Here is an 18,489-nt window from a genome sequence, read left to right as displayed (position 1 = left end):
TTTCAGTAATTTCTTAAATTATCCAAGGTACTAAAATATTGCGGTGATCTATGTTACAACAGGCTGTAAACCTTACAACTGTAGCTTTATTTCAAAAATATTTTCAGAAAAGTGTTCTATTTGTTTTGGTCTTAACTCTTTTCCATTTAAATGTGTCTGGGTTAAATTAAAATAATGCATAGACCATTATGATGTCACACTTTATCACAATGGAAGTGACCAATTTATTATAAGCTGTTTAGCAGAATTTAAACAGTAGAGCAAATTATATAAAAGCTAAAAGGCAATGGACAAACAATAATCGCTGTTGTCTCCAAAATATTAATATAGGCTATAAAACAACACTAAAACTTCTGTGTCGTTTTCAACCCATGGTTGGGACAAAAAGAAACAAAAACGTTAAATAAACTATATTTGTCTCAAACAATGGTTGGGTTAATTTAACTCAGCGGCTAGGTTTGTCCCCTTTTGAGGTAACGTGTGTTGGGAACCACCCTGCATTTTCTAGACTGTATGACATTTTTTACCTAATTACCTAATAAAATGGCTTGCACAAACCTGACAAATATGCTCTACTGAGAAGACAGTTTAACTCTTTAAACTAGATTTAAAAAACAGCATGTGAATTCTTTGCTGGAGAAAGCACAATATCATTAACACACTCCTCAGTCTGGCTAAAGTAAGCAGGATATCCTTTAATCTGTCCCAGGATGTTTGGGTTAAATTTCTCCTGTTGACTTGCCCCATGTAACAAGAACAATGATCTGATCAAGAATTTAAGGTCACTCATCGCAGCCTCTTATCAGGTCATCACCAAAAGAAAACAAGCCCATAATTGTTGTGCAGCCAGCAAGGTTGTACACTATGGAAAGCATTGACAGACTCCATAGATTGATGGTAACCAGGTCAGAGAGAGATAGACCCATCCAGACACATCTCCAGGACCTTTCTCACCCAACCCTGCTTTGCTCCTGACTAGCGCCACCCTCTCATCCAGCCCATGTTTGGGTGACAGCCAGGCATGCGGCCAAAGCAAACAAACCGCAAAATATCTTTCTACTGTATACATGACCTCGACGTAGCTTATAACAACATCGATTCAAAAGGCTGATCATAGGAAGGAAGCAACCCCATCAGCACTTTCAGTGTTTGAAACAAATCAGCCTTTTGGGGTCTCGGCTCATTGCAAAAGGACACGGTCTTTATTCAGTGATCCAGCTCCCGTGACAAGAATCTTAACCGAAGGGAAATTGCTAAAGTGGCCTTGGAAGAATGCCAGGAGTCCCACTTAAGAAATATGTTGTATCCTATATTGCAGGAAACAAGAGCGACAGGAGGAAAAATGAATTAAAGGAAAAACATGCCCAGAAGCTCACATTACATCTTTAAGCGATACAACGTGTCATGTGCAATTTGAATGAAATAACAGTAAATGTTCTGTGAATTTCTGATTTTGGAATGTTTTGATAAATGCAAAAAGCTATGCACAAACAGACATATCTGCATGCCATTTAAAAAATTTATATATCAGGAAGTTTTAAGGACTTTGGTGGACTCATGAAATATAAAATATCTAATAAAAAAATCATTATAATAATTTACTGTAGGGGCTAACCTTTAAGGGTGTACACATTTAACAATTTAGGTATTTAAGACTCAAAACTCAGAACAAAACAGTCTAAGTAAAAATATTTTAATACATTTTTAGTTTGAAGATTATATACAGGAAAATATTTCAGCCAACTCAGATAAGTTTCGTTTGAATTCTAAAAACAGCGCAATAATAATAACGCTTAAATGGATAGTTCACCCAAAAATCCAAACGTGCATGACACAAGAGATAAAATATTTTTGTTGATTGTTGATAACCAAACAACATTGGCACCCATTGACCTCCACAATAGACACAAAAACCACTGAGACATTTCTCAAAATCATATACATCTTTTAAATGACATGAGGGTGAATAACTGATAACAGAGTTTTTATTTTTAAACTATTTTATTTGATATTCTCACCCTAACAAGACAAAAATCGATTAAATGGCGCAATTCTATCAGTCAAAGCCTTGCCTAAAGAAGGGGGTAAAGGTTGATTATAACTGGGAAGAGTGTGCGAAAAGAGTAATGTTGACATGGATGGTTCTTTTCAACATTGGCAATTTGTAGACCATTAAGATTGAATCTGGAGTTTTAAGTGGCCTGCTGTCAACACGGCACATCAGTTAAGGGCTTTTAGTGAAAGCACCAATGGCTGTACAGGATGGGGACGGCCAGAGGGGGCAATGAATCATCGGGGGTCAACTGTGAAATGGAAGGGCTATTAATATATTGACCTACTCTGACCAGTGCTGGGTCCGTACAGGTAACCAATTATAGAATACATTCAGGGTTATCAGTATGAGTGGTAGTATTACTTTATTTGTAGGCTTCAAATATTGATGAATGTTCGAAATTGAATACGCAAACAACACCTAGAAGAACAATTGAATACAAAAATTGACATATCAGACATGATTGTTTGCTGTTGGCTATACAAAGTCTAAGTGACTTGCTATTGAATTGCAATTACAATTGTGCTCTGTAACTAAACCACAAGGGGCTTATCCTAAAACTAATTTAGAAAGTATAATTTTGACAGTCTGTAAATAACACTTCGCTATTTATAGCATAGTTATCCCAAAAATGAAAATTCTGTCATCAATTACTCAGCGACATGTCATTCTAAACCTCACTGACTGGAAAGTGAGCAATTGATAACCGAGTTCTTTGGCTGAAATATTCCTTTAAAATAAGAACAATTTTGATAAGTGAACCAAACTTTTGAGAACTTTAGAGATGAAGTATTTTTGTAGGCCAACCCAGAAGTTAGTGCCACACTTGTTCCCTCCACCAAAAGCCTATGCATTTTTCCCATAGACTTTTGGAAGATCCCAAAAAATAAGCTCTGTGATCTTTTTTCTTTTGAAGCCTAAATACAAATGCCAGAAGTAATAAGCTAAGATAAGGCTATAAACTGATTAAACTACTGTCGCTCAATATCAATGTCACCACCACCAAACAACTTAATGTCATAGATGAAAACATACAAATATTTAGATGACTATTTAACCATAGATCAATTTTTAAGACATTTAACTTTTCAAAAAATGCATAGACTTTGGGGCGTTGGAACCGCAAGTGCTAAAATGCTAACTCACTTCCGGGGTTTGCATACAAAAATAAGTCATCTATGTTGTCCTCTATTGCAAACAAAAATATACAAGTAGATGAGAAGGGAAATGTATTTAGTGGGACATCTAAATTGGATCTTCTCCCAAAAGCCAGAACGTCCTCAACCAGCCCTTTCCCTGAAATGGAAAAGAACAGTTCAGATTCTTCAAAACTGTTGTTAATATAAATCCACTGAGATCTATTTCTAGTTTCTTACCAGCTGTACCTCATTACTGAATAAATATTTCCACACTTTCAGAAATGATGTTTCTGTGTAATGATGTTTCGGTTATGAATGTTTAATTGCCTTACATGTTTACAGATGATGATATCATTTGATTAAAAGGTCCCAGTAAGAGTTTTGTAATCAAATGGATTTGTCACTATTAACGCAAGAAATTTACCGGATCTCAAAAAATCACATCAAGCATAAGAAGAACCAATAATCAGTGAAGAACACGATACCTTTATGTGAATGTCACCTCTCAGATCACAGTGGAATGTCTTGAAGGTGTCAAGCAAAGTCTTGGTAGAACTGCTCACGTGGATCTTCAGTGCTGGAGAAAGTCATGTAAATGTCATGATTCTCATATGTTTCTTATTGATCCTTCAACATTATATCTCTCTGCAACATTACAATGATAAAAATTGTATCAACCCTCAAGAAAAGACCAGCTTTGTCCAGTGAACTACACAAAACATGGATTGCTGACCAACTGATCTTTTCAACAGGGAGGTCAATGCAGTGAAACTAAAGTATACCACGGCATGTCTCATTTAAAATGCTTCTCTGACATCTTTAAACTCCTGTCAGCATGTCCTTCACCAGTAATCTTACGTAATCCACATGTCTCCATTCTAGAGGCAGTGTTCACGGTGTCTCCAAATAAGCAGTAGCGTGGCATTTTCAGACCCACAACACCGGCGACACAGGGCCCTGTAACATGAAATATGCATGTTTTTTTTAGGAATTGGATATTGAAAAATCTGTTCTGAGTTTGTGAACATTCTTAAGTAGTTTTAACAAACAGCACAAACAGTCCCAGTGTCCTTTTTTCTAGTTGCAACAGTACTTAACCTGTGGTTCTATACACTTACTAAATGAACGTATCAATGAATTTTTGTATATCTTTTTAATATGCGTAATTCAGGTGCATACAATGTTAAATTCATTTTATGTGAGACTATGAAAGTTTAAATCACTGCACAAGGAGACCAGCATGTACAAAACTGAACAATAATAATATAATGTAAATGCTTGCAAATAATGCAAAAAAGTCATCCAACAGCAATGTAAAAGACACGTGAAACCTATGAGGCTATCACTTAAAAAAAACTATTTTTGTACTGTTGTATTGCTTAAAAGATTATGAACTTGTTTTCTTGGCAGTATTTGAAGTCTGAAAAAATACAGAGCATCTTTTCTGTTATTTTGACCTGTTTCTCCAGTGCCCATTTTCTGCAAAGAAAGGCAAATATAAACGACATTTTATTTGAAATTGATTCAACAGCGTATCTGCGGAGCTATGAGGCATATCTAAGCCCATGCTTATTTACAGCCCCCACTTACCTATTTATCATTGGCAGCTGTGTTTTCAGGGCAAAACACTGACTCCTTTGAGAGTTGCTTATTTCGACCTCTGTTGTTGCAACATTAATGATCAATGCTGTTTTGCACAGCATTATGGGTAAGCATGAAGCGCATTCTCAGACTGAATGTGGCGTTTTCAGCTACACAGCCAGAATTGACATACAGTATGTTTGTAGCTGTTTAGTCCTGGAGGTCACCCTTTGTGTCAGTTTTCTTAAAGCTAGCAGCTTAGCCTAAAGTTTGTGTACCCACAGGCTAGAAAATAAAGCACTGAATGTTCAGAACTGACTGGGAACTTAAAAGCTTTTCCATGTTCAGAGATTTGACTCAGAATGAGCAAATTTATTAAAGTGGCTCTCACAGACAAAAGAAAGTAAAAAAGAAGTGATGTTTAACATAGTACACCCAAAACCTGTTCACTCTCCAATCATTACCTGAATGGACTCCAATGCGAACCCTCAGCTGCTGTTGAGGTACATGTAGAGTGTGGAAACTCCTCATGCCCTGCACTATAGCTAATGACATTCTAGAAATTTCCTTCACATGTTCGAGTCCATTTCTTATAGGCAGACCCGACACTACCATATATGCATCACCGATGGTTTCTACCTGGACACAGAGAAACATACATATAAAGCAGCCCATTTTTATTTTAATATGTCTCACAGGCATTCACGCTGGGTCAAAGTGTGCATTCTAGTCATACCTTGTATACATTGTGATTGCCAATGATATTGTCGAAATATGTGTACAGGTCATTCAGGACGTTTACAACCTACAAGAAAAGAAATGACAACGGTCAGTTTATAGCTGTCAGCCTGGATAGATGAATATAAACAGACACACACGTTCAGACATGAAAAGTTTCCAAAGGGTGACAATTGTTTTCCATTGGGGTTCGGCTGTGGGCAGCAGGAAGATCCTGAAATAAACTCATGTGAATGTATTATTTCCACTTTGAGATGAGGTAGCGAGCCAGCAGCTATGCTAACAGAAGCCCGGCATTCGTGACTGAAAGGAGATTTCCGCACTTGTGTCTTGTCGCCCTGTAATGCCAATAGGTCTCATGGGACATGTGAGAGCCATTTCAGAGCTGACAGGGCTTACACGGCATTTGATCTTGCAACAAACCCCCTATATATCCACACATGTACACACACACACACGCATGCACGTACAGACACACACACACTGTTGATAAGATTGTGCAGGTCTTTTTATCATAGAAGCTGGACTGTGATTACTGTAAATCTTAATGTCCCTTTGAATCTCAATAAAAGTAACGCAAAATTTACATTTGATGAAAAAATTTGTGAACTGTTTCCAAAAACCCTGAAAAACTTGCTGTCAAGTTACTTGACGAAACCTCTCTGACATGCATCCTTACCTGCATTGGAGTGAGGGAAGCTGACATGGCAGTGAAACCTTCGATATCACTAAAATAGATGGTGACGCAGTCATAGGTCTCGGCTGTCACTGTCTTTCCTGCTAAGAGCTGCACAGCTACGGATCTAAAAATATGCCAAGATTTGCACTTTTAAAAATGGAAGGCAAGGTAATGTTCATTACAGGTCTCATCACGTAGGCCCATTGTTAGGCCAGGTGCAGGTAAATATTTAGTAACATGATAGTTCAGAATGGAAAAGACAGACATAAAGCAAGAAAGACAAAAAACAGGATTTAAAGGGCAAATATAATGTGTAGGTAGGTTTGGATCAGGATTTTATGGTTATTATGTGGATTGGTGTGTTACCGTGGTAACATCTGCGTAAGTAGTCCCTCTGCCCGCTTCTTCTCCTCCTGGAGTTGAGCGGTACGCTCGCTGACTATCTCCTCGAGATTACACGCATACTGCTCCATGCGGGACAGCAGGTTATCTAGAATGTTCTCCGAACCCCTAAAACACACACAGAAATATGTACACACATACAACCAGATGATTACCCATGTCTATTTTTTTGCTTTTATATTATAAACCCGGTGACAATTCAAAGGAACAACATGTATCCACAAACAGATACAGTAAACAACAAATATAATACAAACACACATCGCTGACCATAGAAATACAGAGACGCCTCATTGACTGATTTAGCCCACAGCTGCAATGCCAACAGTGCCACCATGTAAGGAAAGGCAAGGTTATAAACATATGAGAGAACTTTGATTTTCACCTTATGACAAAAAACACATCAAATCATTTTGTAAATCATTAAGAAATGTAACCGATGCTGGACTTTTCATCCAGAAAATCTGCAGCTCCCCAGTGTTTACAAGGCAGACTTGCCCTCCTCACTATGACAGCACCGTTGACATACAACTCAGCAGCCAATGATTTATGATTGTGGTTATAGAGATACAGCTACACTCAAACTCTCTCAAACCCAACCCTAAACCTAAAGGACTTTGTTTTTTAAATACTGGTTGAATTACATTTATGAGAAACACTTCAATTCTTCTGTTACATATCCGTGCAAAAATTATATCGATTATTAAATTCAACAGTTAAGTAGATTTTGTTCCCTGCCTGTCTAGCAATGTGTGTTTATACATAAAATTGTCATTTGTCTTTTCAAAAGATCGATCACCTTTTATGAAGTTTATTGAGTTGGCTTGTCCGATTTTGGTTAAACGGCTTTAAAAATGGTAACGTGATTTCCGGCACGGGAACATAGGGAGTACTGATGCTCCCTGCTTTTTTGCGGAGAATTGTGGGAATTTTTAAGGATGTTTCAGTGCACTGGAACGATTTTACGAACAAGACGGCCCTTAAAATGGCCGACTTCCTGATCAGTGCCCTGACTACTGAACAAAGGAGCTGATTGAGACGTACAACTATGCTGCGTCCGAAATCGCAAACTGTGACAGAACTTAGTTCATTTGAATAAGTACTATTGGCTGTTAAAACAGTACGTTCTAAATAGTATGAGTGGGAATAGTATGAATACATTTTGGACATACTGCATCTGCCATGTTATTCCCGTATGCGCTTTGACCTATTTTTGATATACTTTTAAATCTGACCGTTGTTCAGCTTCCGAGGCACCATGGGATCGATAAGTGTCCGTCCGATCCACAGACATGAATCCCGGCAGAAGCAGTTGACCATCCGGGTATTTGTCGCCTACTGTATTTTGCACACTGAGGATTCTGACATACTATTCGTAACTCAAACTTAATTGTCTATTTCGGACGCAGGGCTAGTGTTGTAAGGGATTCTGTGATGGTGATTTGGTTGCTATGTGGGTGCTAGGGTGTTAAGCTGTTAATTAAATGCATGGTCATGATATTCAGGTCCTTGATATGAGTTGTGTAAATCTTCAACATTAAAGGAAATTGTGATTCATTATGAAAAGTACCCAAAACATAAATTTAGGTCTCAATGATGTTGTTATTGCAACCATTTATAGTGTATATTTATATCTGTTCATAATTTCACCACTAACAAGCAGTAATAAAAGTGCTCGTCAAATCATGTTTGCTAACTATGTTGCCCTGGTCATGCAGGCAAAAATAGCCATATGGGACAGAATTTGTTGCATGTTAATTCTCCTCATATTGTTCCCTGCCAGTCTCTCTCTCTCTCTCTCTCTCTCTCTCCAGGACCAGAATAAATGTTCAGTGTGACACTCAGTGACAGTGTTGCTCTCACGGGGCCCTGTGCTTACTGGGCTGTGTGTCATTGGTCCCCAGTGTTCTCATATTGTGCCTGTTTGTATACCTTATTAAGCCCTGTCATCTGTAAGTATAATTAATGAGCCTTTGTGTCTCTGCGCTGTTTTTATTTATCACCGCAAAAGTGCTCATTAGTCACAACTACTGAAACGAGTACAACGAGGAAGTGTGCGCTGTGTGCCACTGCTTCCATGTCAAGAGAGAGTAAACGGACGAGGTTGCATTCACGGTTTGTTTTAAGTGCTTTAAATCAGACTTGACCTGGGAATCGGACTTTACAAATAGGCGAGATTATATCAACAGAAACTCCAATAAAAGAACAGCGTGCAGAGAAGACCATAAAAGTCAGTGTTTCTTTCTCTGTTTGGTCAGCGTTATACAAGTGCCAATCATCGGCTGCCAATCAAATACCTAGCATAAATAGCATGACTCAACTGGCACAGTATGGTGGTGGACAGACATGGGTTCAACTCCCAGGGAATACACATACTCCACAGAATTACACAAAACATATGAACATGTCCTGTTTCGTGTCGCACTACAAACCCTTTCGGACAGAGTTTCTTGATGGCAGTTCTCAGAAAAGAGAAGTCTGGTCTCTCCGCAGGTTTTTCTCTCCAGCAGATGTTCAGAAGATCCTCCAGCTCCTCTTCACACTCGCCACAATCTGTGTGCGGCCTTAGAGGGCTGCAGCCCCCTGTTCTGACCCTCTCCACAATCTCTGAGAAAGAAAAGATCAAACGATCTCCATTCCTGTTGTCCATCTGAAGCTGTTCTCAGTTGGGGTCTATCAAAACAGAAAGCAGTTTTTGAGGCTCCTTAGGGGTAAAGGAGTGTATTGTCATACCTTTAGCACTGAATGGACAGCTGGGGATGTAGAAAGGCCCTCGGCGATATACAACTTCTTGAGCGATGATGGCAAAACTGTAGACGTCCCCTTTCTGGGTACCATTAGAAGGCATGGACTGCCTCAGCAGCTCCGGGGCCGTCCATAGCAGAGCTTAGAAAGCCAACATAGAAACAGAACATAAAATACTTACTAAATCTGACAGGGTTTAACACATGCCATTTAAATATCAAGCTATGTGTGCACGTTTACACAAATCGGGGAAGTCATTTACATTGTTTGTTCGATTGTAATACGTACTATATATAACCAAACCTTTTAAGAAGTCCAATTTAGAGTGAATTGGAGCAATGCTGTAAATTTGAATTAAAACACAAAGTCAAAAACACAATATCTGCAGCTATAAACGAATAGAAGATGCTCACCGGTCCAGGGGTCCTCTTTGTCTGAAAGCCTGAATGAGCTAAATCTAAAACCGGTGACCTTCAAGACAAAGCGACTGTCCACCACACAGCTGGATGAAGAAAGGTGACCGTGAGAGTGCAGAGGACTGCGATGCAAATAGTCCATACCCTACACCAAAGTCACATTGTATTTATCACTACTGCTATCCATCATTATACATTCATATACTACTGTCGGCAAAATCTATTTAAACTGCAAAATGACACAAACACAATGACCTTTATGATGTCCGACATGAGGGAATACTTAAAGTTCCAGTCCAGCTTGATAGAGTCATTCTTCAAAATGTCCTGCAAAATTTGCATAGAAAGATCTTATCACAATTCACATTAATGAACAGAATGGCATATAGCATATAACATTACAAGATGGTAAAATAAATTAAAATGCTGTGTTGAAAAGCTATGGTGTCTCAATTCTAAAATAAAATAAAACGCTGCAGTATAGATACAGATGTGCGGTCATGAGAAGAAAGAAAGATGTGCATATGATTAATGTCCAGGATATTAAATATATTTATATATTTATAATGTTGATACCAAGAAAGTAAATTTTTTCAATAACTTTTAGAAAGAAATGTATTATCTTCGCATCGTGGTTGTACCTGCAGGCTTCCTTTAGTGCAATACTCTGTGAGAATGAAAGATTGAGGGGTCTCCAGGCAAACTCCAATAAATTTACAGATATTGTAGTGTGTCAGATCTCTGCACTGTAAAACAAACACAAGCATATGCCTATGACTTCCAACGTGTTTTGATAGTTTGAAAACATCAAGGTGCTGGCTGAGTGGCTTAGTCGCATCTTATTATAGATTTAGATTGGTGAATGCACGTTGTGACGTTAATGAATATGAACGCATTTGTCAATGTTCAAAACAAGGTTTACCTGTTTAAGCTCAGTCAGCAGCTTGCTGTTCAGATGAGCGTTCTTCTCATTCAATAAGTAAACAGAACAAACGGTTCCCTTCATACAGAAAGAAAGTAAATTCAGGTCATTTGGTGAGTCATGTAACGAACTTGTTGGTTGTCATAAATCATGACATTGTGTCACAATTATGTATTGTGCACTATAGGCTGTATTACGTAAACTGGTAATATATAGTGTTACTTTTAAGACAATTTTACTTTGTAGATTGCAGTTCTTTGTGCAGAGGGCCTGTCCAGCATGCTGCTAATGATGGACTCCAAAGATGCCTGTAGGGATTTAGATCTGTGGGACTTAATCAAGAAGGAACATTTTACTATATTGTGCAAAGTTTTGTGTGTGTGCGTAAGTGTGTGTGACACTTACTGTTTACGTATTGATCAATGGAGTTTTCTTACAGGACAAACATGACATAAACTTGTTAATTACTATTACAATTACTTTTGATATTTGAAATTTTATGTAATTACAATGAAATTGTAATGTAAACTGTGACATACTTTTGATATTTGTTAGGTATGTAATTACAATGATATTGTAATGTAAACTGTGACATACCTTTGATATTTGTTAGGTATGTAATTACAATGATATTGCAATGTAAACTGTGACATACTTTTGATATTTGTTAGGTATGTAATTACAATGATATTGCAATGTAAACTTTGACATACTTTTGATATTTGTTAGGTGTGTAATTACAATGATATTGTAATGTAAACTGTGACATACTTTTGATATTTGTTAGGTATGTAATTACAATGATATTGTAATGTAAACTGTGACACAAAAGAGTAACTTCTGTGTTTTCATACTAATGTGCTCTAAACCTTTTGCCTAGTCAAGGGGTGGTGCTCCATCATTATGACATCAGCAGCACTGACTTCCCACAGCATCTTGGCAGCATCTTCCTGGAGTTTATACTTTCTGTTAATAAAAATTTAATTGTATGAAGTCTAGAGAAAATCCACAGACTCGTTTCAACAAAGCAACTATTTAGTCTTACAGTTCTGCGAGCCAGTGATAAGAGAATTTCAGAGGGCTTGACTCAAATAAGGGTCAGCACCAATATTTTGTCTGAATTTTGCCTGACATCCGTTAAACTATCTAAATTCATTGTAAATACCAAATTACAATGTTTTAACAAAATTCATTATAGCATGCAAGTGGCATACATCCTACACAAATGACATTTATAGCATACAACAATTTTCAAGTTCTTAAAGGAAAATTTTGATAAATTGTGTTATTTAAAATGTTCCTTCTGAAAACAGCATATTTTTAAAGGAATCAAAATCTATACATATTATAGTATTCACGAAGGTCAATGATGAAGGTCAGGCACCATCATATTATTGCAATTCAATTTATCTTGTCCGAGCTTGACTCTGCCATTTAAAAAGGTAAGTTACTAAACATACGGTCTGAAAAAAACACATGAAATCTAATATTTTATTAAAAATAAATACCTGTACAAAACATAGATTGTAAGAGTCCCTGTGGTCACCAAACCAGCAATAATGCCCAAAGCAATAAAGAATTTTCCGTCTGATAAAAACATACATTGCTCATTAGTAGATTTATTATAGCGTTCACTTGGTGTCAACAATCGAATGCTTCCACCTTTTTGTAGTAAGCAAACCATACATTGCTAGAAAAAAAGAAAACCAGACATTGCCAGAGGTAATTCTACACTGCAATATGAAACATATTCAGCATTCTGATAAAATAATTATGATTTGCTTTTTTTAAGTCCGTCCAGACTTTATTACTTTTACCTGTTACCTTGGGGGAGATCCAGTCGGTGGATTGCTGAGAAATCTAGATTGTTAGTGAATTGGAGATTGAGGTCTTTCAGGCATTGTAAATTATTCAAGACATTAGTTTTAATCAAAAAAAAATGGGGCAATGCCACAAGACAAGGATAGGGTATGAGAAAGCTGTGTGTGATGGTAGAGGTGAATGGGCTTGTGTGTAAATGGTAAAGATTGGCATTTAGTGCCCCCTGCTGGAAACAGCGTTGCTGAACAGATACGTTGTAAATTTGAGTTTGAACTTTCATTTAAAACCGAAACAAAAAATTATTTGCCGTTTTAACACATTTTGGTTTAGTGTCCCTTTTCGAAAATGATGTTCAACAAAAGAGTACGCTTTTATGTTAAAATACTTTCACCCCGCCAGCTTGTAGCCTAAACATTGTTCTGATTTATATTCATTTCTTGTGTGGGAACAATTGTTTTTTTTTTTAGAAAATGTTATAGTGTTTTAATTTTTAGGTACTGATAATCTCAATGGCTAGAATTGCATAAACATACCCTGTTAAACAGAGAACAAAAATGTTGCCTTAAATGTTAACTTTATAAGTAATTTATAAGTAATGTTCTTACATGACATAACTTATCTATAAATACACTTATTTACACAAACCGTAGACCTCCAAAAGTGGACGAACTGTGAACATGAAATTTCTTGTACCTAGATAGACACAGAGTTCTCCTCTAAAGCCACAGTCTGGAGAGTCTTTGGGTGGACTTGTCCGACCTCCAGGCCAGCTGATGTGAACCCCTTTCACTTGCATATATTTTTTACTAGTCCCAAAATAGTTTGCAATGATCTGTAAAAAGCAGGTTCTTTAACAAATGTGATTTAGAATAAAATATTAATTTTAATTGGTTGCGTAAACAGCATATGCTAGCATCTCACCTGAAACTGGTTTGTACCTTGGAGTTGTTTCATCATGTATGCTGACTCGCGATCTCCACTTGCATCCATAGTTACTTCTCCTTGGATACCTGTAGGTCAAAGCAAGGTGTTATGATAAATTTCAATTAAAAATATATCACAAGGAATTGTGTAGGATATGCTGCGAGCAAAACCAAACCACAGAGGAAGCACTTCTTACCTGTGATGGTTCTGTTCCACATTCTTCTTGTGATGGCAAAGCCATCATATGGGTCTCCATTTTCTGCCAAGGTTTCGTTTAATGCCTGAGCGTAGAGCCAAACACTGTCATGGGCTATAGCTGCTAAAACTGATACCTGTACACCCAATAAATACATCATACATCATCCATTAAACAACACATCTAATATATGGAGACATTTTCAGTCTATTTCAATCTTTCACCTTGACAGAGTGTGGTATATTTGTCTCTACTCTACTGCTGTTTATCTATATCAACTACACCCACCTTTTCATTATGACAATATGTATAGCCGAAGTATTTTTTTGATCTTCTTTTGACGATCTCTGAGAAAGCCTTGTACTGTTCACCATCAGGTTCATACAGAGACAGGAAAAACAGGGCCTTATAGGCTTCCTTTGCCACAAAGTCAAATTCATCACCTGGGAATTAGAAAATATATTATATTGTGTCGTATTTTATGAGAGTCGCAAAGCTTTTTGGTTATATAACACCTTGTTTCCAGTCAAAATTTCCAAACAACTTCTTGAGCCTATATGGTTCAAAACAGAAGAAAACGAAATCTCCGTTGGTCAGGCCTTTCTTGTGAGCTTCAATCAGCAAGCGCCGGACCACCTCTCCACGCGCTGATATCACAATGACTGTAAGTCCAAACAAGACTTTACTGTTTTATTATTTCCTATCAGGTTTTATGAGATATGATGGTTCAATAATGTGGCAAATGTAAAAGCTGACATAAAGATGAGATTTGCCTTACTGCGAGACACTTGGGTGATATCAGTTAAGATTTGGGCGCAGGTCGACGTGGAGTCTTGCGGGAAAGAGAAACGTATTTCTAGATACTTGGCCACTGTGATGTTATTATGGTCTGCTTGGTATCTTCGGAGAAAACAAATTTCAGTTAGGAGCTTTGCTATTAATTTGACCAAAAATGATAATAGTTGTAGTGCAAAGATTTACATGCCTATGAAATAAAACAAAATGTAGTGATTCATCTCACAGCGTGTACTGTATTTAACTGAATTTTTATAAAAATCACAGCTACAAATAAGCAGACAAGATTTGGCTTGAGTTATAATAATTTCATGGACACACCTGATTCCCTCAGCTGGAATATTCCATGCCGGCTTGCTGTCATAAATTATGCCAATGTTCTGCCAGCCAAACCTTTTACAGATCTCCACAAAGAAAGCTCCCAGTTTGGTAAAAGGTCCAAACACTCTTGTTAATGTTGGGTAGGCCTGAGGTCCATGGAGCCAAAACAAAGAAAGAGACGCAGCCGGTAAACAAAATGCATAAGATGCAACACAAGCAGATTCATCTTAACATCATGCACATAACAACTGACCTTTTTATCAAGAAACTGTTGATGGGCACATATGGGACTGATGACAGCAATGTTCCAATATGCTGCTAGTTTGGCAGTCACTGCACAAACCTTAAATAGCAAATGATTAAAACGGGATGATATTTTTCTTTTTCCAACTAAATGAACATTTCATAATTCATAGTCTTGTGATTAATAATATCTTGTGACGAATGATATTATAATTATTTCTGTGATTACCTTTTGATGCCCTTTCAATGTGATAAAAGTCGATTTTAAGATTTAATTAAAAATGTGCTCTTGTTGAAGACGGCTATCTTTATTTTACATCACATTGACTGAGTAATAATAAAGCCAGCAAGGGATTTTTATTTCTGAAACGTTTAGTTTCTGTTTGCTGGATTTCAATTTATTTATTTGTTTTGATCTGCAATGGTCTGGGAAATCATGCTAATGAAAGCACGTACGTTTGAGCAAGAAGGTCCGATGAAAGCGCTGTATTTGTGTCTATGGTAAAGGGCAGCAATCTTTCCAGGGCCACGCAGATCACTGCATTCATCATCCACATAATGATAGTCCAGCTGATGACCTGACACAAATCATACATCTGCATTACTCATTGGCCTACTGTACTGTTTTTATGTAATGTTCCTCATGCTATTAAGGAGATATTTTCAAAATAAGGAAAACGTTTTGGAAATGATACCATATGGCATATTTGTCCACCAACAATGGTCTAAAGATTTTATGAAAACGTGAAGCAAAATTTCAACTCTAATTAATATCTTGCATATCTATGTATTTACAATTATATTACAAGAAAATCAATCCGACATTTTGTACAAATATAACTGCATTGATGCACTTGATACATGTATAAGCATATAAACACTATAGAGTACTATTTAAAGCACTTCAACATTTATTAATCACAAAAAATTGGGAATAACAAAATTGTAACTCTTTTTTTGCCAAAATGTGTTGGCAATTAACAATTATTTTGTATACAAACTTATTTGTAAACATTTAAATACACCTTTAAATAAGATTAAATAAAATGAAGATCATAGGAAACATTTCAATCAAGTGTGTCAAAACATCTAAACGGTAGTGTATTTCAAAATGAATACATACAATTTTATAATTATTAATACCACCAAAAACTTGTATCCATAAAGTTGCTGCAGTTCTATAGTGGAACAGATTTGCCATATACGATAACGTGACATAATATAAAGTTGTTCTTTCAACAGCATTACATTTTCAAAAAGTTTGCTGACCTACCTTGCAGGAGGTCTGGACTTCTGTTTACCGCATTGATAGAAATAAGCGCTCCAGCACCAATCCGCCCAGCGCTGAAAGGACTGGATGTATTGGGCATGGAGATCAACAGAGTAAATCTGGCGCCAAGACTGAGAGGAACCACAGCCATCAACAAAACCAGTGAGACTGGAACTCCTAACGGAAACTCTAGGTGACATGTTACATATAAAAGGAAATTTATGTTGATACTTACATATTAAACGATATATATATATTAAATAATAACATTCAAATGGTAGCTGACAGATAAAAATGTAAGGGTTGGTAAATTGTCCAACAAATATGAAACCAAATGGCAAACCAAGGGTGCTAGACGTTTCCTCAGAACTAACTTTGAGTCATTTCTACAATTACTTCAGCCAAACTATTATCTTATTGGATGCATGAAGTGTATCAGATTATCTAATGTGTTCCACAACATTTGATCAGAAACAAATACTTCGTTTCGGAATCTAATATAAAGTTCATAAAGTAAAATGTTTCTTTATAATGCCATGACATACATTTTGAACTGTAATGGCTTTTAGAGTAAAAAAAATACAAAGATAAGTTACAAATATAAAACAACGCCTCTAAATAAATAAAAACAAAACATAAAATACTCACCACTCATTGCAGCTTTAATCCAGCTTCAATTCAGGAACATTTAAGATGAATGGAACAAAGAATCCAATCTTGTATATAAAACAACCTGTATCGGGGGTGGGAAACACATCCAATGATGAACCATGGCCATATGGTTTTGCTCTGAAACCAGCCATCCAAAACAAAGATCTCTCTAGAGTGACTGAAATTCAAGGTTCTCACATTAATATTGCTTTGTATCTCAGGCTCTGTTGCTTCTCTGACGTTTGTTTACAAGAATATGAGAAAACACTTATGTAGAGGCAGCTATGGGAATTCTCGTGTCCACGAGGTCTGGAAAATCATGATATGTGTTTAAGTGATACGATGTCTTTCTGTTTACATACATGAAACATATTTTAAATAGTTTTTAAACATTAATGTGACTGAATATTGAGCTTCATTAAACAACTGCTTTTGTGGGGGACATTTGCTGTGTCTCAGTGTGTTAAATACAAACAGAAATTCAGCATAATTATCTCAAATAGTATTCACTAAAGTTAACTTTCCAAAACCTTTTGAGGAAGATTTTCTTAGACACTTTCGATTTGGATCCAAATTCTCACAGTAAAAAGTAAGTTACTGAACGTTTAGGCCTCTGTCATTCTTCTTCTGTACATCGTGGGAATGGTCAATTGAGCATGCCCTTGTCATAATCCTGAAACATTTTAAATACATTTAAATAGTTGACAGGTTTGTCACACAGTGATAAAACATGGCTAATGTGTGAACAGAAGTTTTCCAAAATATGTTTATCTATGAAAAATCTAAGTTCTCATTGGGGGATCAGTTTATTATATAGTTGGTGAACCACTGTTTTAATTTCAAAGAGAACACAAAGCAAGCTAATTCTACCAAATATAGAACCGTGTACAGGCCAAGTCAGTGTAGGAGTGTTACTCAACCAGTAGATGGCAGTGAAAAGCTCAGAGGAGTGAGTAATAATAATTATGGCAGAAAAAAGAAACAACCAACCTTGTGAAAATAACCCCAGACCAGTCCATCTCTAATTTGACATTTTGCAGCTCAACAGAAAAAAAAAGTTAAACCAGCCAAGTATTATTTGGTCTTCTAACCAGGACTATGGACATTATTTACAGGTTAAACAGCTCAAACTTTCATTTTAGTCTTATGTACCGATATATTTATATATATATATATATATATATATATATATATATCAAAATTATACTCTACAAATACTGACAAAATGACTTTTAAAAGTTGTATTTCATATTCATATACAATCAACCTAAGCATTGTTTAGCCAAATCGGACCATATCATACATCTACTGAATTTTGTTATGATTTCTGTCGGTTTGGTATATCTGTCTTTTAATAAACCTAATTATTTGTAAACCCGTTTGAATTTAAAAACAGGGCGCAAAAAAAGAAAACAACCCACCGCGTACAGATAAAACTATTTGATTGGCTGATGGGGTGGAACTCAGACAGTACAGTTTGGTACACAGAAACAATGTTAAGTAAATTGAGGTTTTCTTGTTTTAATTAGTCATTTTGATATGTGTTACACCTTAAAAAAATGCCCAAAGGGTGGATATATAACTCTTGCTGCA

The 18,489-nt window shown here is 36.5% G+C and overlaps 1 protein-coding gene across 2 annotated transcripts; it reads right to left on the bottom strand.

The window, feature by feature from the left end:
• Positions 1-1,686: 1,686 nt before the first annotated feature.
• LOC306898069 (atrial natriuretic peptide receptor 1) lies at positions 1,687-17,072 on the bottom strand. 2 transcript variants are annotated; one of them, XM_079463300.1, is made up of 27 exons: positions 16,894-17,072; positions 16,249-16,434; positions 15,432-15,553; positions 14,986-15,075; positions 14,733-14,878; positions 14,395-14,516; positions 14,132-14,278; positions 13,905-14,059; positions 13,617-13,752; positions 13,418-13,506; positions 13,190-13,328; positions 12,184-12,262; positions 11,545-11,641; positions 10,915-11,007; positions 10,676-10,753; positions 10,395-10,499; positions 10,009-10,080; positions 9,751-9,898; positions 9,326-9,478; positions 9,025-9,199; positions 6,557-6,700; positions 6,191-6,314; positions 5,510-5,578; positions 5,238-5,412; positions 4,051-4,149; positions 3,678-3,769; positions 1,687-3,349 (listed from the first exon to the last, which is right to left on the bottom strand). In XM_079463300.1, the coding sequence occupies exons 1-27, from the start codon at positions 16,898-16,900 to the stop codon at positions 3,299-3,301; spliced, it is 3,093 nt and encodes a 1,030-aa protein (XP_079319426.1). In that variant the 5' UTR covers positions 16,901-17,072; the 3' UTR covers positions 1,687-3,298. The 2 variants fall into 2 exon arrangements, with proteins under 2 accessions (XP_079319426.1, XP_079319427.1); XM_079463301.1 differs by having other exon boundaries at positions 16,249-16,422; positions 16,894-17,020.
• Positions 17,073-18,489: the final 1,417 nt, after the last annotated feature.

Source organism: Barbatula barbatula (assembly GCF_947034865.1).
Source record: "Barbatula barbatula genome assembly, chromosome: 8".
Taxonomy (NCBI): Eukaryota; Metazoa; Chordata; class Actinopteri; order Cypriniformes; family Nemacheilidae; genus Barbatula; species Barbatula barbatula.
The sequence above is the reverse complement of the archived record's forward strand: the minus strand, read 5'-3'. Positions and strand labels throughout refer to the sequence as shown.